We start from the raw sequence: 24961 nt of genomic DNA on the forward strand, positions 1-24961 counted from the left end.
ATTTTACAAATTAAGCACCAAAATATCATGTTAGACAACGAATTTGGCAGAAAAAGTAGTTCAATACACAGTAATGCTATGTAGAAATTACTGTATTTATGAATTTAGCACCAAAATATCACGATATATTGAAAACATTGACTACAAAAATGCGTTGGATAATCCAGAACATTGGATAAGCGGGTGTTGGATAAGTGAGACTCTACTGTAAATACTACATAGCATTACTGCGCATGGAACTACTTTTTCTGTCAAATTTGTTGTATACTATGATGTTTTGGTGCTTAATTTGTATAACGATTACCTAATTTGATGTTTAATAGGCTTTTCCTTAATCCCTTCTTATTATCCAACATATTCACTTATCCTGCTGGCCTGTTTATGTTGGATAAGTGAGAGTCTACTGTATATTTCTAATCTTATATTATCTGCTTAGAACTGGATTATATGAGGCCCTGTCTTCACAGCTGGATAAAATGCCCACTGAAGTGGATTATATGGCAGTGTGGAGTCAAGATAATCCAGTTCAAAGCAGATAATATAAGATTATAAATGGGTTATATAGCTGTGTGGAAGGGCCTTGAGTCTACACTGCCATATAATCCAATGCAAATTAGATAATCTGTGGAAGAAGCCTAAGTGAGGCCTAAATCTCCCTGTCCCCTAACTGAAACCTGGCTGTCCCTTGGCTGGTTGCTAGGCAACCAAATGGGCAGAGATTAGCCCTCTAAACTGGCAGCAATTGGATAAAAAAATTATTGCTCTCCCTCTAATTAGGACTTTGTTTTTCTTTTCTTTTTGTTGTATCAACCTGGAGGCATGGATGATGGGTTGTGTTGTCAAATTTCTAGGTTGCAGGGCCTGTACTTTTGTTGTTTTGTGAGTTGCCGTGATGCCATCACTCTTTTATATATATAGACTAGCTTTCATAGGGAGGAAGTTCCAGAAGCTAAAGTCACGAAGAGGGTCTCCTGAAGATTTAATGCAGAGATAAATTAGTATGAAGTTAGGAGAGGCATTATACAGCTCTTGTCTGTTCCTTTTACATCAGTCAAAGGTAGTGGACCTGATTTCATGGAAGAAAACCCAGTTTCCTGTTTTATTATGTTTGCTGTTTAGAAGCAGGAGGTAAACAGTGGTTTGTGGAGATTGCCTTTGGGGTGAGAACATGCTGAGATATGTGTGTGTGTGTATGCTTGGATGATCTGCTGCCCAGCCACATACTATTTGGCATTAAATTAACTCTACTTTCTGTTAAATATAAACACACCTGTAAAGAAACAGTCATCATATAAACATTTTTCTTTATTTTAATACGTTTGTTAGGTCATCACAATTATAAAGGTAAAGTACCATCCAAGTATTCAACTGTACAAACATCAAAATCCCTACAAGAATCACACTTTATTTACAGGTGTCCTAGACAGAGCATTATTCTCTCCTCATAAATAGCATCCCATATTTTCACACATAAACCTCCAATCTGCATTTCTCAAAGTATGTTTTTTACAGGTTTTTCATTATTATACTAAACCATGACATCACAAAAGTTTCCTTAGCCCTCAAGATCTTTTTTTTTTTTGTCATCTTCATTTGGCCCACAGCAGAATTTTTTGTGTGTGTTAAGGTAGCTCACAATTAACATTGCCTTCCACACACATGAAGCATTTGCTGTTGAAATGGATGTGGCAGTCTAATACAATCCAGGATTATCAGCAAGTAGTTTGCTTACCCACTCCAGCCTCATCATAAATCTTTCAGTGTATCATTTTCTCTCAATAGCAATAAATCTCCCTTATAATTGGATTCTTCATAAGCATTGCTTCCTCAAAGATCTTAAAAGTGCTTTTGATTCCAGCTACGGAGATTTTAACACATTAGGGTGGAGATGGCGTGCAACTGGCTCTTTATTATTCCAGTCTTTACAGTCAGGTTTTAAACTTCTTTACAACTTATGAATCAAACACTGACAAAATATTCTTGAAGTTTTCACAGTGTGGTATTTTATGTCCTAGCCAAACCATTATTTATACATCTTTATATCTATATATATAATTAAAAATAAAAATTTCTGTATAAAAATAGAATGCTTTGAAAGGGTTTACACCAAAAACAACCCCCTAGGTATTAATCCTACACCACTTTGTACAGTAGAATGCACATAATTCCACAGGAACAGAAATGAAAAATGGCGCTCAGTCAGAAGTTAAGAGCATAGTTGTTTTTTTTTTCAAACAAACCTTTTACATTATTTCTATTTTTTTTTTAAAAAAACCTTTTAATTTTGGTCATCATGAAGATATGTATAGTGTGCCACAATCTATAGGATCAGCTGAAGGCATTAAGAAGGAAATAGGTATCACAACTTCTCCCCAAATTTGCTTACAGAAAGCACACCCAGCTTAGCAGCAGCCTGCATTGCTGCACTACATTTGGCTCAAGGTTGCCCCCCATTCTTTGAAAAGATCTCCATCTTTTTTCTGTTGAAGCCTCTTCTTTGATTTAGCCTCTGTGGCTAAAATCTCCAGCCATTGCCTAGATGTCCTCACAGGTCTTCTGCATAATTTCTAAACCTTCTCTCTGAAACCTAATCTTTGGCCTACTGATTGCAGAGACTTCTGAAAAGATTAAATTCTTGTTGAATGTAATGGGAATGCTTTCTTCAAAGACCTTTTAAACTAACCATGTTCTCAGAACTGCCACATAAATACAGCAAAGCTTTCAGACTGATGTAGAAACCCAATCATTTTGCAACCTTGATCATGTAGCAAGCAGCCATTGGGTCATCTGGGCAACTGGATGCCTCTCAAGCAGAGTATTTGCTGTAGTGAGCAAAGCAAACTTTGACAAAGGATAGCAGAAATCTTTGCAATCCTGAAATATCTATTATTCAGTCTGGCTTTTATGCAACGAAAGAACTGCTGAGCAATAGTACAAGCTCATTCTTTAAGTGGTGGACACCCTGACTTCCTCATGAATCTCTGAGTTGGCCAGTTGTACATAGTATAATTTATAACAGCAGCAGGATTGCTCAGAGATGAGTAGATGCAGTATTTGTAACAGCAGTAGTGTTCACTACTACCTGTCACACTTGAAAACTGTATTCGGACAATATACAATTGTGTAGCTTTCAGCAACATGAAATTGTCTCCCCCAAATAGTGCAATTTGTACATTACACACACGTGCGCACGCACACATAAACAACAGTGCTTTCACAAAAACCAGCTGGCAAAAAAGTAGTTGGCAACTATTTGTTTTCCCCCTCCATTGTGATAGCAGTTAATATGCCTTGTCATGTGTCAGCATCCCGATCTATATTGTCTTGCGATGACAAAAGAGATGGATAGGGTGCAACACACTTCACATTGACATAGGTGGTGTTCACATGAACATAATGCTCCCCAACAAAAGTGGAGAAGATCATTGATATATCTGAAACCAATTCAGAAAATGCTGGCCGTAGTTCAGGTTTTGGATGCCAACATTTGAGCATGACTTCGTATCTGCAATAGAAAAGCAAGAAAAATTAACATTAATCTGTAAATATTACTAAAACCTGATAATATTTGGATGGAGCTTTGCAAATTATTTTCTTACAGTGCATCTGGGCAATATTCAGGTTGTAAGAGTCTTCTTCCTTGTAGTAAGTAAACAGTGATATCAAAAGAGTTGACATCAGGGTAGGGAGGGGCCCCTCTTGTCATCAGCTCCCAAAGTAAGACTCCAAAGGACCACTAAAAACAAAACAACAGAGAAAAACCAAATTACAAGCCTGGAAAGCCTGAACCCAGTGAAAGTGGTTATGTATATTTAAAATAATTATGGTTTATCTCTCATAAGGTCTATTAACTAAATAGTGTACTGAAAAAAATCAGCCAGAGAATATAAAGTCCAAGAAAAGTAAATACACAACCCAACAAAAATAAATACTTGGTGTTTTGGTTTTTAGGCCTATTCCTGGAGTTATCTGGGGTGCTGATTCAAAACATTGCATTGGCTAAATTGCATAAGCTCTAGTTTCTCAGATATGGTTATCATGATTTTCTATGGGTGAGCAGATGTAGACTAGTAGATGGCATGTTCTGTATCTCAAAAACAAGAACCAATAGGAGAAAACTGGTGCTACTTTTGGAACCAGCAAGTCAAATATCCCTAGAAACAGGTCTAACTTTTGAGGCACCAAAATGTGTGTTGCCCAGTGGTATCTATACTATAGTGGTTTCAGTAAATATAAATTATGAAATACAGTTAGGTATATTTAAAAGAAAAAAAAAACATACAGGCTTAAATCTGATGACTAGCTTCAACCAAAACAAACCCACTAGTAAATCAGTAAATCAAGCCTTATGTAAGTTCCACTAATTAAATGGTCTGCTTTAACAATTGGATTTAGGCTGAGGTACTATTATATAAAAATAAAGTGCTCTGAGAGTGCATTCATTCACCTACAAAATTACTACAGAAGATAACACTTGGTGTTTTTGTATAGTTTTAGATCAGATGAGTTGTCAAGATGTCCAGCATTCTGACTGACAGCATTAAAGGTCTCAGGAGAGAACTCACTTTCTACTTACTGTCTGATATTTTTTAAATTGCCAGTGATTGAACCTGTTGCTTCCTGCCACACTAATGATTGTGCATACTTACTACAATTAAAATAATTCTCTATGTAAGTTTTAAAAACAAACATTATTGACCTATAGTGGGAAAAGAAGGCACAAGAAGAATCTACGGGAACTCCCTTTAGGATTGGGACCAACCATAATCCTAAACAGCCAAAGCACACACTGATCAAGAAACAAGCCAATCAGGTCTAGGTAAGACATGAATAACACTATGCACAGCTACAACCCTATATAGCTCAGTGTAGTGTAGTTGGTCTATATACGAACCTGTACTAAACTGAGACATACATTCCCAAAATCTACTGAAAAATGTCAATAAAGCTGCCCCACATGGCCATTCAGATGTGGTGATCAGATAAGATTGTAGGAGTGTCTCCCCTATGTACCCACAGCCCGATAAGAAATATATTAGCTCTGTCAGTTTTCTCTGGAGGTCTCAATGCTGATGGGATAATTTCACTTAAGCTGGTCCAAAGAGCTGCAACCAGGTTGCTTACTGGGGCAGGTTACAGGGAGAGGACAACCCCCCTGTAGCAGCAGCTTCATTAGCTACCAATCTGTTTCCAGGCACAATTCAAAGTGCTGGTTATGACCTTTAAAGGCCTAGATGGTTCAGGTCCAGGATATTTGGCTGACCACATCCCCTTGTAAGAACCTCCCCTGACACTGAGATCTTCAGGAGAGGTCCTTCTTGGTCCCACCTCCATCTCAAGCTCGGCTGGTGGGAATGAGAGAGGGCCTTCTTGGTGGCTGCCCCTCGACTCTGGAACTCCCTGCCCAGGGAAGTCAGAACGGTCCCCTCCCTGCTGTCCTCCAGCAGCTGGCTAAAACCTTTTTATTCAAACAGGCATTTAAAGCTGAAAGTGTTTTAAGATCTAGTCAGGGTATGCTATGGTTTTTAACTCTGAATATGTTTGATGGATTTTAACTGAATTTTGAAATACTTTTTGTGTTTAATTCTATTTTAATGTTTATATATTTGTATATTTGAAATTGTGTACTAATGCTTTTATGTTAAGCTGCTTTGAGTCTCCTTTGGAGTGATAAAGCAGGGTATGTAAATATAATAGTAATAATAATAAGTATAATCGATTGTGATGTGTATATCAATTCTGAATGTGTGCATTGCAAAAAAAAATGATTTGTTGTCAAATGTAATGCATAGCTTCCCCTTGCCTGTCAATCATTCTGTTGCCCATCTAGAAATAGCTGACAGGGAAGAGGAAGCTGTGCATTACATTTGCCCCTTCATAAGGTGGCTTCCCAAGTAAGGTGTCATTTGCAAGGCCTTCAAAACTGAGAGAGGAAGTTTTAAAGACCTCATGACTGAGGCCAGTTGGGAAGCCGTGCCCCTCTGTCAGTCTAAGGTGGGTTTACATGCACAATTCTAAACTGCCATCAAATCTAATGTACACCTCACTTTTGGCTATGTAATTTAGCCCCCCCAAAAAAGAGATGGGCATTCAATTTCAGTAAATATGGTAGTTGGGTATTTTTCTCATCTGAAGGATGGCATAGTCATGCAGGACAGTTTTAGGGGAGAGGGAGGGTCTTTGCACACGGCAAATGGAGGAAGGGAATACCAACCCTTACATTGTTACCCCAGAAAACACTATCTGTACATGGAAAGAAAACATATTATCTAACAGGATGTCAGCTCATATCTAGACATGAGAGGTTTGCAGACAAAATAACATTTCAAAGGATAAGAGGGATTCTGACCCACAATATTCTTGACTCCCTCTCCACCCAATGTTTCTAAGCCAAATTACTTAAAAGTGAGAGCTTTGAGTCTTAGAGGAGAAACTGAGTTGCTCAAACCCAACTTCCAAGTAGGTATCTTTTCCTGAAGTTATGGTTATGTTTCTTCTAAAACACTGTTATCTACAATTTTGTTATCTAAAATTCTGTGGTTTGAGGCTGTGGATAGAAAAGCAAAACAGGAGTAACCCATGACCAGTTTATTTTGCAGGCCAAGAGAGCTGCAACTTAGTTCAGAATTAGAATCCAAAGATTTTTTTTACATTAATCGACCATATCATTCTTCTTGTTTAATATTTCCAGGAATGTCTTGAAATGTGGAGAGTCAGCAAGACATAAATAATTATAGACACATTACCACATCTGACTTCGTAGTGAACTTCTGCGTTTGCAAACTTTCTAAAGCCATCCATTTTACAGGCAGCTTGGCTCCTGTTTTATTGTGTACACTGTAGTACTCCTTATCGTAGACATCTCTAGCAAGGCCAAAATCAGCAACCTTGACAGTAAATTTTTCATCCAGCCTAGAAAAATGACAAAATCATTATCGGGAATTGAGAAACACAATTTGTATTGCTTTATGACATCTCTATAACCATAGCTTTTTAACATCATATTTCATATTTTAACAAATAATAAAATAGAGACCTAGTTTAACTGCTATATACCAAAGAAAAAGAACAAATCTTCAACAATCATGCTTTTATTTCCATTAAGTTATTATTATTATTTTATTGCTTGTCCGTCTCTCCTCATGGCTTGAGGCGGGTTACAACATTGCTAAAAACACATAATCATCTAAAAATGTTCTATAAAATACACATATTAAAAATATCACTACAAAATACACAGAATAAAGATTAAACATAAGACCAAGTTTAAAATTTGTGTTAAAACTGGCTGGGTAGAGGCCAAACTACAAAGATTGAGTCTTTGGAGATACTGAATTGAAGGTTTAATGGATGCTGGATTAGGATGGGAAAATGTTGGTTCAAATCTGCACTTGGCCATAAACCTCACTGGGGAAGTCACAATCTTTCAGCCTGATCCAGTGGTTCCCAACCTTTGGCCCTCCAGGTGTTTTCGACTTCAGCTCTCACAGTTCCTAAAAGCTGGTAAGCTGGCTGGGATTTCTGGGAGTTGAAGTCCAAAACACCTGGAAGCCCAAAAGTTGGGAACCACTGGCCTAATCAATCTTATAGTGTTGTTGTAAAGATAAAGTGAGTAGGAGGAACATGTATGCTACTTTCGGCTCCTAAGGAAGAAAGGAAGGATAAGCACATAAACAAAGAGAGCACCAGCATCTCTTATTTAATTGCTCTTATTGTAAACTTACTATGAATTGAATTATCTATTTAACATAGCTCCTGTACAAGTATCTTGTTACATTCAGGTTTGCATCACAAGAGAAGCCAACACTAAACAAATTTTAGAGTCACGACACCACATGCCAGCTAGTGGAACATGTGCAACACGTTTCTGTTTGTCAAGTGAATGGCATCTGACTCCCTGAAATGAGAGTTCTCATTAGTTTGGTGCTTTGTTCCTATATTATACTAGCCTGCTTCCATTTTTTTTGTACTGATGACTAAAGTTGAAAGACTTGGATAGTCCAAAATGGCTTGAATCTTTCTCTTCCTCCCTCCTTCCAATAGCTTATAACCTCATCACTATTTAAAAACAATAATAAAGGAGATAAAAAAGTGCTAACACTTATCTGCTATTTTAATAGCAGATATAGAGCTTCTTTATTGATATACTTATGAACCCTGTAAAGAAGCTGCACTTCTTTTCAAAGGGATACTTGTGTTTTTATGATGATGGAACTCAATCACCATGCCTAAACAAGAAAACTATATTAATTAATGCTGTTAAGCTCATTAATTCATAATGTAGGTGATGAATCAGCATAATGATGCCGACAACTATTGTACCAATCAGTCATTGTGTGTACTAAACTGTCTGGTCACCCAGACACTAATAAGATGCTTTGCATAATGTTTGTTTAGTTTACAGAGGTCAGAGAAAAATAGAGCCGTGCTATGCACAAAAAGCCCCTATCAGACCAGATCTTTTGTTTTCTTTCAGTAATTCAACCATGTTTATTTCAATTAGGCATGCAGTTTATGACTAACTTTAAGCCACGGCATAAAGGGACTTGTGAATAGTAGTTCTCTAAAAGCACAACTGTTGGCAGTGCAGGAGCTATCCAACGTGTCAAATCTGCTTTGGGGATACAGTTGGGCAACTTGGCTATCTCTTGGAAAGCCCAGTATAAATTTTATGCACTGACATGCAATTCATCAGTTGTTTAGGCCAGGGCCAGGTATATAATGAATAATTATTCATTTATTGTGTGCTCAGGTTTACGGCCCACTTCTCAAAATATATTTTTCCAAAACAGCTTACCAACAACAAAAAATAATAATACCAGCATCGGAAAAAGGAAAGAACATTAGTATTTAGAGCTTACTTCACAAAAAGTAAAAACAAGGAAACAAATTGAAAATGGATACATTCAATTTCATGACATCATTGGTTTAATCTGTGAATTACATCTTAAAACAAAATGACAAAACAATGTGCCATAGACTGCTTGTAGCCCTCAAAAACTTTTCTGTAGACACCAAGTGCGTTGAGAGCACTCCAATCACCTTCTTCCACAAAAGGGCCACAATTGCTCATTAAATACTGACAAACATGGAGCAGCTTTTTATTTAAGACACCCTCTAACTGCAATTCATTATAATCGTATAGAATCATAGAGTTGGAAGAGGCCTTGTGGGCCATCCAGTCCAACTCCCTGCCAAGAAGCAGGAAAATCGCATTCAAAGCTCCTCCGACAGATGGCCATCCAGCCTCTGCTTAAAAGCCTCCAAAGAAGAAGGAATTGAAGTCTTGCCACACTGAAAACCAGCTGAAAGCCAGAAATGTGAACTGCAGGTAGAATTCTGGTCACTTTTGCCTGTGGAGATCAAATTTGGCTCCTCCTTGCATCAATTGCTCTTCTCTTTCTTAAGAGATCTCCTTCCTAATGCAAAATCATATCAGGAATGTAAAATCACAGACTGATCAATGCCCTTGCTGGCTGTGGCTGATGGGAGTTAGGGGTCTAGTAACATTGAAGGTTGTAGTTCCCTAACTTTATATCACACAGCAAAATAAATAGTAAGTAACAAGTTATCAGGACATAATAACATGTCAGAAAAGAATATCAGGAACACAGAAAGAATGAGCTTCATAGGGACATTTTGGGTCTTCCTACTGAGCAGCAAACACTCTTGGTCAGGAATATTTCAACACAAGAATGCTACAAAGAAAACAGGTTTTGATGGAAAGATTCTGTAGTTTCCTGGAAAGTAAGTCTAATTGAATGCAGTAGGACTTGCTTCTGAATAAAATAAAATGCTCTGTAAGTGATACAGCTATCAGGCGAAGGATCATAGTTCTAGGTGTCGTGACAGTCAACAACTGGAGAATTCCATTAATGTACATTTATAATGGATGGGGTACAAAAGCAACAAATTAAATTGTGCTGAGTTCTTTTAAGAACAACTCTTTAAAAGTACTTTGGAATGTGATTACTTACATGCAATTTCTTGCTGCTAAATCCCTGTGGACAAACTTTTTGCTTGCAAGGTATTTCATCCCCTTTGCCACTTGCAGACCAAATCCAATCAAATCCTTTACTGTTGGGTTCTGTAAATTGTGAACAGTGATGCAAGTTGAAACAACGAACAACAAATCACAGAAGAATTAATTGTAGTTTTTTTTAAAAAAATAACTCCCGAGATGAATATTCAAGTTTCTACTTTAGTATCTTACAGGGTTTTGAGTTTTTTAATGGTTTTTTCTGAGCACTAGATGAAAGACAGAAACAAGTGGTACACCAAAGAAACAACCCTTTATGTATACTGTAATATATAACTTTTTCTAGCTATTTAAAGCTACATTAGAAAAATAAGCTGTATAAATACCAGATAGAAAGTTAATCAATGGTAACGTGGTTATACAAATCAAAGTATATCACTTGTTAATCTAAGTACTATCTTCTATTCCTTGCAATTAATTTTCAGTTCCACTAACACCTAATTTCCAAGGACAACAGGAGGACGACTTTTGGACATTACCTGGTGCCAAAAAAACTCAGGTATCAAAGCTCTCATTTTTTGGGAGTTTTAGAAACTTTTTTCCCCCAGGGATTATTCATGGTTGACTGCATGCTCTAACTATATGTACAGATAATGTTTTTGAGGTGTTTAACGCACATTTACCATATACTTTGTGAAAGGGAAATAATCTACTGTTTGAAAAATGTGGCTTAAGTACACAAATCAAGTGATTCACATAGACAATTTAAAACTATTCCTTTTGATTTTTATTCCACAGCAGAAAAACACGAGCAGACCACATAAGAGTTAATGCTTTTATCATGAACAGAAAACTCTAAACTATTGCCTTCCTAACCAGCTCCTGAATGTACTTACATGAGACTCATTTCTAATAAAGTTTCGAAGATCTCCATGTTTCATGTAAGGAAGCACAACCAAGGGAGACCCTTCACTGGGCAAGCAAATTCCAAGTAATGACAGGACATTAGGATGTGTGAAATCTTTCATTATTATCCCTTCTTTTAGGAACTGGGCGACTTCATCCAAGTCTGTAATCCCTGAGAAATGCAGTAGCAAAAATAAATAAATCCAGGATGCATATTTCTAGTACATTTCAAAACAATGGAAATTTGCAGGAAGAAATATCAAAAGTGATACTTTGAAGCCTATCCCTGTAATTACAATAAAATACAACAAAGTAAAAACTGATCATATCATATCCAAGTCAAAGACAATAAATGTCATATCCACATCAAAGAAAAGAAGGGTCTTTCCAGATAGGACTTTTATGATTGCCATGACATGGATGACCTTCAATTACTGGTTATTCCAGTTTTTCTGACCACTGGTGGAAAGACAAAACAGTTGTCATCCTGAACCCTCCATTAAGGGTTTGCAGGACAATCTGTAGCCTACTAGGAATGCTATTTATGTATATTCATAGTAGGTTGAGATCTTGGGGAGAAATCTGGCCCCTGGGATATCTTGGATGGCCATGCATGCTTCCCCACGTTTTTGTGCTTTACTATACCTCCTTTCAAAACACTGAAATTCCTCTCTTAAGGCTAATTCCCAGTCCATAAAACCTGTAGATCAAAAGTGCTTTTGGCCCTGCCCATCTTTGATAAGCAGCTCCAGAATTTCTCTGAAATTGAATTGGGTTCTTGGACTGAAAACTGATTCCCCACCCTTGATATATATGAATTGATGTTTATCATTGGCAGAGTGTACTTAATATGTCCTCAATATACACTTGTAATTTCAAAATTCTTTCCTTATGTTTATTATTGCACCTCCCTTCCTTTTTCATAGACTAGTAACAATAAATAGAAATGTCCCAACTGAAAAGCAAGAAGAGGGTCATTCCTTGTATGTGCCAATTCACTCCTGCTGATTTCCAACTGTCTTACTCATAAAAAAGCAAACATAAAGCAACTCTGCAGCATGTAAAATGATACTGCTATACATCTTTCAATCTTCCATTTATCAGTGGAAGAATAATGATATGAACACGCTCATGCATGGATATGATTAAACATAAACAACAAAAAAGAACTTAATGAAAGTAGACCATATTCAAGTAAAACTACGTAATTCTATAATACAGTGTGATATAAATTGCTTCTGTTTATTCTAAAATTGATTATAGCTCATTCTATTGAAAAGTTGTGTGACTCACTGTTCAAAGACTTCACAGCACAATGAATTTTCCGGTCGTCAGTATCCAACAAAGTTCCATGATAGACACATCCAAAGTGTCCTGCATAAAAATAAGCAAGACTAATGTAGTAGACTCTATTTTCTTGTAGACAGTTGCAATATATGATTACTTTAATCTAGATGCCCTAGATTCACACTAGACAAAAGCAAGTACCTTGCATAATGCATAATCAATTTACAAAATTGACTGGTACATTTAAGAGTGAATAAACATTTATCCAGATGGCTTAAAGAGATTGAAACAAAATCATGGAAAACAAGACTGCTGGACTACTGGATGGTGATGTCAAACAACAAGAGAAGCCTCTTGCTTTCTTTGTGCTCTACTTATAGGTTTTCCCAGAAGAATTTGGTGCTCCACTGTTAGTAAGAATGACCACAACTTATTGATAAGATCCGCATCTGGAGGGCCACAAATTTGACCCCTGTGGTTAAACCAGTGGTTCTCAACCTGTGAGTCCCCAGGTGTTTTGGCCTACAACTCCCAGAAATCCCAGCCAGTTTACCAGCTGTTAGGATTTCTGGGGGTTAAAGGCCAAAACATCTGGGTTGAGAATCACTGGGTTAAACAATTTGGACATTTTCTTAAAATAAGGAATAGTGGCACAATTTTAGTGTAACTGCTTCACTTGGCTGAACATATGTACTTGGATAAAATCTGCACATTTTATATTGTTATGGAACTAATACTAAAAACATGAGAAAATCTATTTTGTTAGGATCCAGCTGAAGTCCTATACATGATTACTTGGGAAGACAATTATATTTCATTAATACAACTACAGTACTTGATAATCACGCAAATAGTAAAAAGCATATGATACATGCTGCTAGAGAACTGTTAACTGAGAGAACCATTTAATTACTTACCTCTTCCTATTACTTCATTAAAATGCACAATCAGGCTATCAGGACCAATAACCACATGCTCAACTTCCTTGACCAAGTCTGGATTTAAGGCACTGATGTCAATGTGAACATTAGTCTGTAGCAATGGACTGGCTAAGTCAGAGTCTCCCGTAGACATAATGGGAGATAAGTCTCCGTGAGGATACTGGGCTGGTCTGCATGAACCATTCTGAGAAAAAGTTGGAAACTGATCTGCAAGGAAAGTGGCAGTAGTTATTTCCATCACGGAAAGGCTTAAATCTTATTTATTTAAAATTTTCAAATCTCTTTCTAAATAAGTTCAAGTATGATTTCCAGAATTACTAAAGCACATCAAATCAATACATGTAATATAACTTTCAAAATTTCATTCAAAGTAGAATCTAATAGGACTAAGATAAGAAAATCTTTGTTGTATTACAACCTTGGGAGAAAAAGAGAAAACAGATAGATCTGTTTGCCTGGCCCCATGTCTGTCTGTTTACGTATTCTTAACAACATGCCTGAAGCTTAAAAGGGAGGGGGAAGCAACTACCCTTCTTGAAGATGGTTCTCCACTATGGACATTCCTGTATCACTAGATCCAGCTCTAAGCCCCAGACCAATGAAAGCAGTTACTTCCAGTGTCAAAGGGGTAGCAAGCGTTCTATGGGTTTTAGTCAGAATATTAAGTGAGGTATTGAAGGTACTGGATCTATTTTGGGATTAGATTCACCACCTTCAATGGTTTTGTCAAATCTGGAATAAACTCCACAGCAGATTTGCTGCCCTATGATATCCCCAGCCACCAGGGCTCATATCTAAAATTTAAGTATTCATTATTAGCAAGAAGTCCTTCGAAGTCAAATTATAAACAACTTGCAAAAAAGCAGGGCATTATCTCTCTTGTCTTATATTACCATGTTCTGCTTAATCTTTCATGTATTATGTGTTATTATTGTTTGTTTATTTAATTTTTAAATTGTTTATATATCTATTATGATGTATTTTATTAATTTTATATTATTGTGAGCTGCTCCGAATCCCTTCGAGGAGAGGGCACAGGATACAAATAATTTTTATTATTATTTATTAATAATTGTATGATTTTTCCTTCATTTGCAAATGGGAGTAACACTGATCATCTCAAAACTTTTACATGCTTTATTTTAAATGTTAAATAGTACCTTTCCCACTCATAAAGCCACTGCTACTTTGCCAAGACTCAAAAAGATTGATTTGGTGTGATGCAAGTTCTTACCCTGAAGGAAGTAAATGATAAGGCTCCACCCGAGTCTCTCTACCTCAAATTGAACTACTCTACAGTCTCCTGCACTTGCGTTATATTTAAGGGACTATAAAACTGGAAAATTACACATTAGCATAAAAAAGGAAATACCAGAGAACATGGGTTATTGTCAGATTATAATTTGACGGGCAGTTGGAATCTGAGAAATACTTCCCAAGTGCCTATCACGTTATTTTTTCAGCGGTAAATATTCAACTAGGAAAGTAACCTGAATGATTCATTTCCTGAAGCTGTAAAAAGATAACCCTTTAAAATACAGCCCATGAAAAAAAATTCCTATAAATTTTCAAAATACACACATTGCAATATTTCACTTTAGAACAGAATTTAAAATGATTAAAAGCATATCAAATGTCTAAAAGGGTCTTTTAGACTGTTTTCTAGATCCTGAAAAGAAATTAGGGTTAGTCTATTGTTATCTAACAATTAAATGAGAAGGCTATACAATGCAAATCAGTAGTCAGAACTCCTTAGCAAGATAATCTACACTGTAAAAAAATCAATGCTGTGCAACACCACATTATTTGCCATGGCTCAATGTTATGGAATAACTGTAGTTCTGGGGGGGGGGGGGCAGCATTCTTTTGACAGAGAAGGCTAAAGACCTTGTAAAACTACAACTCCCATGAATCCAGAACACTGAGTCATGGCAGTAAAAATGGTGTAAATCTGCATTCATTCAACAGTGTAGGTACATCCTAGAAGAGATAATGTGGTCTTGTTTCGTCCACATACAAGGAAGTTCTTATGACAGTTACGGCAGCTGAATCAGAGCAACTTCATAGATCTTTCTTCCCTTTTGTAAAAGGTAACCTTTACTTGTGCAAAGAAATCTGATTTACTGGATCAAAGGGATGCTTTAAAATTGAATGACAATGACAATACAAGAGCAATGGGCATATTACTCAAGGCAGATTTCTATAATTTCATCTATTGCTTCACTTTTTCTTTTTGTTTGTGCTGTTGTTCTTATTATTACAATGATGGTAGCCTGAGATCAAGATACAATTAATAGAGTTGGAGAGCTACTATTTCCATTGTTGCAGCATAATTTTACTAGGATGATTATATCATGAGTCTAATTAATCCCAAGAAGGTACGTGGGTAAAGCAACAGCATAAGTGCACAGCTCCTGTCCACACTACGTCCTCCGTATCCGCCCAACAAAGGGGAAATGGGGACCATGGGGTACTGACTGGCCATATGTGACCACCTATTGGAGGCTGGCCTTGTCTTGGATTAAAAATATGCAGGGTGTCTTATCAGTCAGCAGCTCAGCTAACTTTTTGTCTTTGAAGCACATTGAAAAGAAAACTCAACCAAGAGTGAAGAATTATTACAGCCTGACATCACTTTAACTGCCATGGCTCAATGATGTAGAATCATTGGAGGCATAGTTTTACAAAGTCTTTAGCATTCTCTGTGAAATAGTGCTATTGCCTCAACAAATTACAAATCCCAGGATTCCATAGCATTGAGGAGTTGCTGTTAAAAGTGGTATCGAATTGCATTAAACCTGCAGTGTAGCTGCACCACAAGAATTACTAGCTAACCCACACTTCTGAAGTCACTGGGTTTTTCACCTTCCTAATAGAAACTGGATTCACCTTCTAATAATTGTAGTTATCTTCAATGTTGTTTGATGGTTGGTTTTATTCTGTCACATTCCAACGGGGCATGGGAGGCACTAAGTGTGAGGGGGGGGGGTATGCTGCCCCCCAGTGAAAGAACACCCCAAGGATCATGGTTTATGAGGCTACCAAGTGAAAGCCTTATAATCATAGCATCATATAATAAGACTTGGAAGAGACCACATGGGCCATCTAGTCCAACCCACTGCCATGTAGAAAAAGCATAATCAAAGTACCCCTGACAGATAGTCACCCAGCCTCAATCAGATGCAGGATCCATGTGACTAGTGTAGTCTTCAGTAGTCCCAGTTAACTCTATACCTCAATTTTCCTGTTTTTTTTTTAAAAAATGCATGTATTAATTGCCTTACATCTCTGCCAAATTAATGCAAACTGTAAGCTAACAAAGGGATATGGCCTGTTTTCCCTATAAATGGACTCAACTGTGTTTATTTCCCATTTTTCTTTTTCTGCTATAAGGGGTGAAAATACTGTAACCTTTTTGCATTTACTAATGAGAAAAAAGATAATACCTTCTAAGAAAGTTGACCTATAGTCTACAGATTCACTTGAGACCATTTCTGTTGTAGGGCTCACACTCCTTGCACTCACAAGTCTGTCCAAGTGAGGAGTGTGCACTCTTCCATCATAGCGAACAATCTCTCTGCCTAAATCTTCATGTGGAAGAAAGCAAGATTTTGTGATTACAATCCCACATTTTTCCAATCTAGTAAAACCAATGAACATTAAAACAGACACAGCTTTAAAAAGTATCACATCAAGCTTTAAAATATATTTAAACTATCAGTAAAATTAAATTTAGTTAAAAACATAACCATGAAAAAGAAGAACAAATATAAGTTACACAACACATGAAACACTCTCAAGCAGTTAACCCACAACTAACATGGTGTTAATACTAAACTTAAAATTATCTATGGGACTAGATTTTATTGTTGCTTTTTCAACGTGTCAGAGAAGCAAAAGCAGTTTTACAAAGGGTTGGTATGAAGTTTTCTTTTAAGTCTCAAGTCTTCAAGGCAGTGCTAAATTGGAATTATACACCCACAGTTCTGCAGGAATGATGCTACAAAATGCACATCTTCTCCATGTATCAATAAACAAATGCATACATTGTCAGTTTGGTGTTAGAGTGACACCAGAAATTTACTAGAGGCAAAATATGCACATTATACCAGGCAACATAATGATATTTCATGTCCATTTAAATGGTAGGTACTGAGTGAACAAGTTGCAGCTTTTCTAGGTAGTATTTGGAGCTGCAGTTCAACAACATCTACAAGGAACTTTGATAGAAAGTTTTAATAATGTCACCTTTCTAAAAATCTATTATTAAGAACTGTTTGTTACTGCTGCTCCTATGACTGCAATCCTCTTCCCAAATCTCGGAACAATCTTTTATTTTCTCTCTCTTTCAAACCTTTTTCAAAACACATCTTTTGCAATATGCCATTCTTTAACAGCCTAATCTTCACTCTAAAGTGTAAACAAAATTCTAACGTCAGAGATGGGAATCATGCACCCTTCAAAATGCTATTTAACTATAATTTCCAGCAGTCATTGTCATTACAGCCAACTGTGCGCACTGTTGAAAACTGCTATCCAACGACAAGATTACCACCACTGGTCTAAGCAGATATATCCAGATTTCCACATATTTTATCATTTCCTACTCATATGTCATTTCCCCATGTAATCTTTTTGGGAGAGAAAACTTGCATTTCACTTAATCGAAAGTGCAGTAAAGTGAAGAAGAACAATAATTACTACCTTTGATTTGTTTTCTCTTTTTTCTCCACAAGAAAAGTCCAAAGAGCAACAGTGAGAAAAAAATTGTGGTTGACACAACACCTACAATGAGCGCTGTGGAATTCGGATCAGGCTGAATCATTACTTTCCCAATAACAGCGGGTGCAACTTCTTTCTTCCACTAAAAGGGGGGGAAAGAAAAGTAAAACTTTCAGTAAGTGTTTAAAAACACACTGACCAGCACTCACCATAAAGTAACTAAATTTCCCACTGTAGAGATACCCATGAAATTTGGATATGTAATTCCTTTCTCCTGCTGATTCTTGTTTATTTGTTAGCCTGATTTCCAGCAGGTAAAAAAAGGTAAAGGTTTCCCCTGACGTTAAGTCCAGTCATGTCTGACTCTGGGGGTTGGTGCTCATCTCCATTTCTAAGCTGAAGAGCCGCCGTTGTCCGTAGACACCTCCAAGGTCATGTGGCCGGCGTGACTGCATGGAGCGCTATTAATAATGCCGTTAGCAGGTCAGGCATTATTTACTTTTTATTAACATCTACCACTCATGTTTCCAGATTGCGTCTTTTAACGTTGGCTAACACACATTTTGGTGCCTCAAACGTTAGACCTATTTCTGGGTATATTTTTTGTTGGTCTGTGCTAATAAAAAATCCTTCTGAAAAGATAATAATTGTGCACATCTTATTCTAAAGCAAAACATGAAGGGGTGAGTTGTTTGGGCTGCTACAACAATTACTTTCGCAACCATGATTAGATGGGCACCACAAATTTGGCCCTCAGAGATCCAGAGAAGTTGTCTCCTTGCTCTAGATGTCATCTCATTCTCAATAGTTCTGCTTTGTACACCAACTTCGGTTTCACACATCTTGAGAAGATGGAGGACTCAGATTTTGTTATATTCAAGAATTTTTTAAAAAAATAATATGAAGTATATTAAATGTTCATTAAAAGATCATATTATGTTCCTGTTATGCTACCAGAAATCCTAGTTGTTTACAGGTTTACTAACTGAAATACTGGCTTACCTATTTGCACTAATATTTTACTCTAGCCATGTAAATAATTACCAATCTACTAGTCTGCTTTCAGCATTCCTTTGTTAAAGACCTGCTAATCCTAAATGGCTTCCATCTTCAGTCTTTCAAGGATCTTTGCCAATTTTGTTGTTTTGCTGAAAACTCAAAAGCATTGTAACAAGAAGTAACAATAGTAAATGAAGGAAGCCAAATTATTTGATGTCACATGACAATATTTCAATCAACTGGAATGCATTTGGCAACTCCTCTGCCTTCATCAGTCCATAATGTTGTTGCCCATCAGATATGTATGTTTTTCTTTCTTGCTGGGCACATAAAGAACACACAAATGTCATTAAAACAGTGGACAGTAGAAACACCTTAAAATGCCTGCATGCACCAATGAACACATACTGGCTCCATGTTTCATGGAAAGGCAGTCCCCAAGTTACAAACAAGTTAGGTTCTATAGGTTTGTTCTTATGTTGAATTTGTTTGTAAGTCAGAACAGGTATATTTTAAGTGTAACTCCAGCCAAAAATACACATAGTTAGGCTTTGGATAGCAAAGGGAAGGCTTAATACACATGTAGGGTTTGTTTTAATGTCTGTGTCCCTGTTCAGAAGACTTCACCTCACTTTCCGTTCCTGTGATAACTGGATTTCGGGGAAAAAATGCTTGTTTTAAAAACAAAGGTTGGTGATAAAGCTTCAGTGGAGACACCTTTTCCACATGATAACTCTTTCAGGAGTGAATTTCCCTTCCTAGGGGAAGATATCTCTCACCTTCTGTTGTCTCAACCTGTTTGTAACTATGTCAGTATCTGAATTATTTTAATGTGATTTAACTGAATGATGTAACAAAGGCACAGATTTTGAACCTTTTAAGAATATATAATTTAACATACTCATGTAAGATAGTATAGGCTGAGACACTGTGCAGCACTGAAAGTAGAATACTGATTTTTGTGAATGGGGGGGTGGGGTTCAATCATTGTTGGGATTCCTCAAGTCTATGAGAGGATACCACAAAGGCTTACATTATGCTTGTTTAGGTACCACTCTTTCTATGTTAACAATATGAAACACAGATGTTTTGTTTTCCAGTGCCCAATTGACAATCTTCTGAGGGCCAAAAATAAGCAACATTGAAATTTCGTATATGAATAATCTATTTTTGAAGCCACTGTGGGGTAGCTCGAATTTTTATTATTCATGCCCTCCCTCATGGCTTTTGAGATATTAATCATCTCCTTGAGTCTTGGATGGGGGAGGGCTTGATACAGATATGTGAATTTCCCCAATTAAATAGAAAGCACCTGGAAGAATAGAAATGGTCAGGAAGACCAAGGCAGGGAGAGTATTAGAGCTTCCTTCTCTCAGAACCATTGTTTGTTGTTTATTCATTCAGTTGCTTTGTGACCTCATTGACCAGCCCACGCCAGAGCTCCCTGTTGGCTGTCGCCACCCTCAACTCCTTCAATGTCAACCCAGTCACTTCAAGGATACCATCCATCCATCTTGCCCTTGGTTGGCCCCTCTTCCTGTTTCCTTCCATTTCCCCAGCATCATTCTCTTCTCCAAGCTTTTTTGTCTTCCCATGTGGCCAAAGTACTTCATTTTTGCTTCTAATATCCTTCCCTCCGGTGAGCAGTTGGGCATTATTTCCTGGAGTATGGACTGGTTTGATCTTCTTGTGGTCCAAGGCACTCTCAGGATTTTCTCACAGCCATTACTCCAAACAAAAACTTCAAGAGGATTTTTTCTAAGGCAGTGCTTCTTATGGATAACCAAACCCCACGACTTTAGATTAACTTCATCTTTATTTTCCACCACGATCCGAAATCACTTCTTTTCAAACATGCTTTTTAATCTATTGATGTTTATCACAACCTTAACAAAAATGTAGGGGTATCTCTGAGTTTTTCTCAATTAATGCTGCTTTTTCTATATTAAAGCTTGTTATGAAGATGGATTATTATTTTTATTTTATTTTATTGTTAATCAAATAACTCCCTTCTAGAGGATAATATAACATTTTACACAAGTTATTTTTGAAAATCTTTCCACAGAAAGTCAAATTTGTATATTAATGGGACTTTTCTATCACAACAGCAGATAGAATTGGCTTAATTTGAGGGGCGGAGTGAGAAGTGTCCCATTAGGACTGATTTGGCAATATACTTCCAGCAGCCACAGCTGTCCAGCAAGATAAATTGGCTGCAGCAAGCAGATTTTTGCCAGAGAAATAAAGAGTAAATTATGCCAACAGCCATCATGGAAAACAACCTCTCACCCCTTGTTTAATCACAAAGCATACTACATCAAAGGACATAAAAACTCAGTTCCACTGATTTGATTACTCTTGCATTTAAAATTGCAAGGATATTTACTATCAAGCAACTGTAAATTTGGCTACAATAGATAATGGCTTATGATCCTGGAAATCAAAACGTGGAAAACCAACTCTAATGTGATTTTTCTGAAAATCCGAACAGATTGTGGAAATGCCATGTTGACAATTATTAAGGGCAAACGTCAAGTTAGACTGCCAAGAAGACTAGTTATTTTTAGACATTTCCAACTTTAGAGCAGAAAAGACCCCAGCTGACACCTCCAATTGCAGGTGACATAACAGTAGCAAAGGATGGAGTATAAAGTCCTTTCCCTACACCATACAGACATACTATCCTTCTATTGGATATGACAACATTCTTCAAGCCTTCTCTAGTAATGTATATCTATGATCTTGTTACTTACTGTTTCCTGTATGTATGTTTTGGTATGCAGTTTCCTTTACTGTATGGTTCCTGAGAAATTACAAAAAGAGCTGCAGAGCACATGCTCTCATCACTCTCTCCTTTTAACTATGTGACCTGTTGATAGCTGTTCTGTTATAAGAGAAATGTCCTGGCCGGATGGCACAGAGAATTATCTCAAACATATATGAATCTGGATTGATAAATTTTGTACCTGTGTATGCTGAACACATGAAGGTTGTGAGTAAACCTAATCTATGTTATTTCCATCAAAGTCTTCTTCATTTTTGTCTCTTGAGTGCATGAGATAAAACAAGTTGTTTTATTGGAGAGTATATATTTTTGGGCACTGAAAAACATTTCTAAAGCTCTGCTATTTTTTATGCACTGGCAAAATCTGTATTCCTAAAAGAGCAGCGATAACAGGTTATCTAACAAATGGAACCATTGCTTAGCATAATTATATCTGGTTGTATACCACAAGAGAAGATTCTACTCTAAAGGGTTTTTGGCTCTTCTCTGAAAGATCGTGAATTTCTAAAAGTAATGATCTCCAAAAGGTGTTTTCCACAAGGTTATAAATGATATTTTCCACAACCTTCACTGTGTGTCAGACCATCCATGTCAACACCCAACTGCCAAAAAAGGGAGAAAGTACATAGAAGAAAGAATCATGGAGGATACAAGATCAGGAAAAAGCTGTGTGATAGAGTGAAGAGACTTAGGTGCCCACCATTTTACTGTAAGTGTTGTATCCAACTAAATGCATAAAGTAGAAAAAAGTTAGAAGCATAGTGCACGAACATCCCCAAACAGGATTGGGACATGAATTCTGAAAGTAATACAATAATACAGAGGTAAAATACCATTAGATACATAATGTAAATATAAATAGCCTACCACTATATTCAATTCGCTGTTGGTATCCAGGAGCTCCTTAGGAACTGTACAAAAAATAGACTGCAACTTCAAGGTGATATTCTCACAGCTTTTGTTTCCAACTTTTAGCACTTCACCTTTAACAGCTTCCGAGTCAAGGTTATTTCCCTAGGAAAGCAAAATATAAAATAATTAGGAGGGCAAACTACACTGAAGACAATATGAAAGCTTTACCAAATTAGATTCATTTTTCATCAGTAAGCTTCTTTATTTCACTCACAATTCAAACACAAGATTGAAAAAGACATCAGTTTACACTCATTACTTTCTTAGTTTTAGAAATATAGTGAATTTCTGAATTGATTAGAATGCAATACTGAGGATGACCACTGGCTGAAACCCTGTTTTGTAAAATCCTGTTGTTCCCAAACATTACCCTTACTAATGGCCACAGCAGTGTATTTTTCTTTATTTGTTATTATGTATTTTATTTTATATTCTGCCTTTTACCAGTATGGGACTCAAGAAAGTGTTGCTATATGCTGTAACCTGACCCATCACTTCTGTCCAAATTCAAATAAAAATCAAGTTGTTAAATCACTGAAACAATGAAACAAATGATAGATTGGTTACAGATTTCAACTATTGAAGGTGTTGACTCTATTCTGGGAATAGAGTTTAGCACAATGGAAAGCTCCTTTAAAATGTGGACTAGCTTTTCAGCCCAAATTTGCTGCCCTAAAAACTATGGAGCCACTGACAACCACTGGCAATCGCTATGGGAGGCTGAAATGGGACTGGTATTAAAATTTATTTATTTATTTATTTCAAATATTTCTATCCCGCCCTTCTCACCCGGAGGGACTCAGGGCGGCGTACAATTGGCAACAATTCGATGCCGATACATCATTAAAAACAACAACATATAAAAAATACAACCAATTAAATACAGTATAAAATATAAAACATAAAACGTGTTTAAAATCCGTTCGTCCAATATCCTCCAACTTTATCCATATAACAATCTGGGTCGTCTTTATCATTTATTCATTAAAAGCCTGGGCACAAAGCCATGTTTTTAAGGCTTTTCTAAAACTCAAAAGGATTGGGGCTTGCCGTATATCTCTGGGGAGGGTGTTCCATAGCCGGGGAGCCACCACCGAGAAGGCCCTGTCCCTCGTTCCCACCAGCCGCGCCTGTGAGGCAGGCGGGACTGAGAGCAGGGCCTCTCCAGATGACCTCAGGGATCTTCCTGGCTCATAGGAGGAGATACGTTCGGACAAGTAGATTGGGCCAAAACCGTAAAAGGCCCTTCCATGATCAGATGCACTCAGGAAATGTCATCTCAACATGCATAATTATCTAAATTTATATTTCCATAATACTTTGAACTAAGATTAATGTTAAATTACTGCCTTAGACCAATATGGCCTTTAGAACACACTAGCATAGGCCAAGTCCTAAGAGATTGTATGGGTACTTCAGTTTTGGCCATACGACAATCAGGTGGAATGCTTACTAAATACACTGGCAAAGTACTGATCTTGTGAAATTGTACCTAAAATGTGAATCTCATCTGCACAATATTAATTGTGTTTCCAAGTGGACACAAAAATCTATTGCAGTGTGTTATGGTAATGTGCTATGATCTACAAGTCTTGAAATAAAACTGTTTGAAATATGTGTTATCTTGGATGGCTAGGGATTCTAAACAGTTCCTTGACAGTATCAAAATGACAATATAGGTTGTCATTCAAAATGCCTATTGAAATAAAGCATGCTGTGAGGAAAATGTGATCCTTGGCTCAAGCTGGGTAACTGCAATGAATGACCATTACAACAAGATGGGGTCCTGCTATCATCTATGGCAAACACCCAATTATGTTTGCTATATATGGAAACATCCATTATGATACATGGAGAGATATTATGATACTAACACACACCACACATCCATTCTCCTGAAATTTTTCAATTGCACTTCAGACCATAGCAATATTGCTATGGTCCTTACAACAACAATTTCAGGATATCATATTCTGATATTGTACTTGAATTTAAGTGGCAAAGTACTGATCTTGTTAAAGTGGAGTAATGCATGACTGTACTATGCTTTGACTGATCAACTGTGCTATGTAACCCAGAGGTGAAGGAAAGATAAAGCAGTAGAACAAGTAATATCACAAGTTACTTATTTCCTTATTAAATTGATAGCACAATTTTACATAAATTTTAACATTTTGAATTCTGTCTGGGAACAGAGTGGTAGCCAGCACTAATAAAGCTGTGTATTGAAGAAGGTGCATCTTTCCTGCATCAATAATAGTCTGACCACAGCACTTTGGAGTAAATATTTCCAAATACTTTTCAAAGGCAGTCCCACACAGAACATGTTGCACTAGCCCAGTGGTTATCAACCTGTGGGCCCCCAGATGTTTTGGCCTTCAGCTCCCAGAAATCCTAACAGATGGTAAACTGGCTGGGATTTCTGGGGGT

At 37.0% G+C, this 24961-nt stretch overlaps 1 protein-coding gene across 3 annotated transcripts in view; it reads right to left on the reverse strand.

Moving 5' to 3' along the window:
* Window positions 1-1287: 1287 nt before the first annotated feature.
* met (MET proto-oncogene, receptor tyrosine kinase) overlaps window positions 1288-24961 on the reverse strand; it is a 143277-nt gene continuing 119603 nt past the window's right edge. For all 3 annotated transcript variants that reach the window (XM_008111166.3, XM_008111167.3, XM_062982403.1), the window contains 10 exons: window positions 22487-22633; window positions 17818-17977; window positions 16560-16700; window positions 13090-13320; window positions 12179-12259; window positions 10876-11057; window positions 9978-10087; window positions 6747-6912; window positions 3600-3736; window positions 1288-3505 (listed from right to left, as the gene is read on the reverse strand). In XM_008111166.3, coding sequence (XP_008109373.1) covers window positions 3295-3505; window positions 3600-3736; window positions 6747-6912; window positions 9978-10087; window positions 10876-11057; window positions 12179-12259; window positions 13090-13320; window positions 16560-16700; window positions 17818-17977; window positions 22487-22633 — 1566 coding nt within the window. In that variant the 3' untranslated portion in view covers window positions 1288-3294. The remainder of the gene's footprint in view (window positions 3506-3599; window positions 3737-6746; window positions 6913-9977; window positions 10088-10875; window positions 11058-12178; window positions 12260-13089; window positions 13321-16559; window positions 16701-17817; window positions 17978-22486; window positions 22634-24961) is intronic.

Source organism: Anolis carolinensis, chromosome 5 (assembly GCF_035594765.1).
Source record: "Anolis carolinensis isolate JA03-04 chromosome 5, rAnoCar3.1.pri, whole genome shotgun sequence".
Lineage (NCBI taxonomy): Eukaryota > Metazoa > Chordata > Lepidosauria > Squamata > Dactyloidae > Anolis > Anolis carolinensis.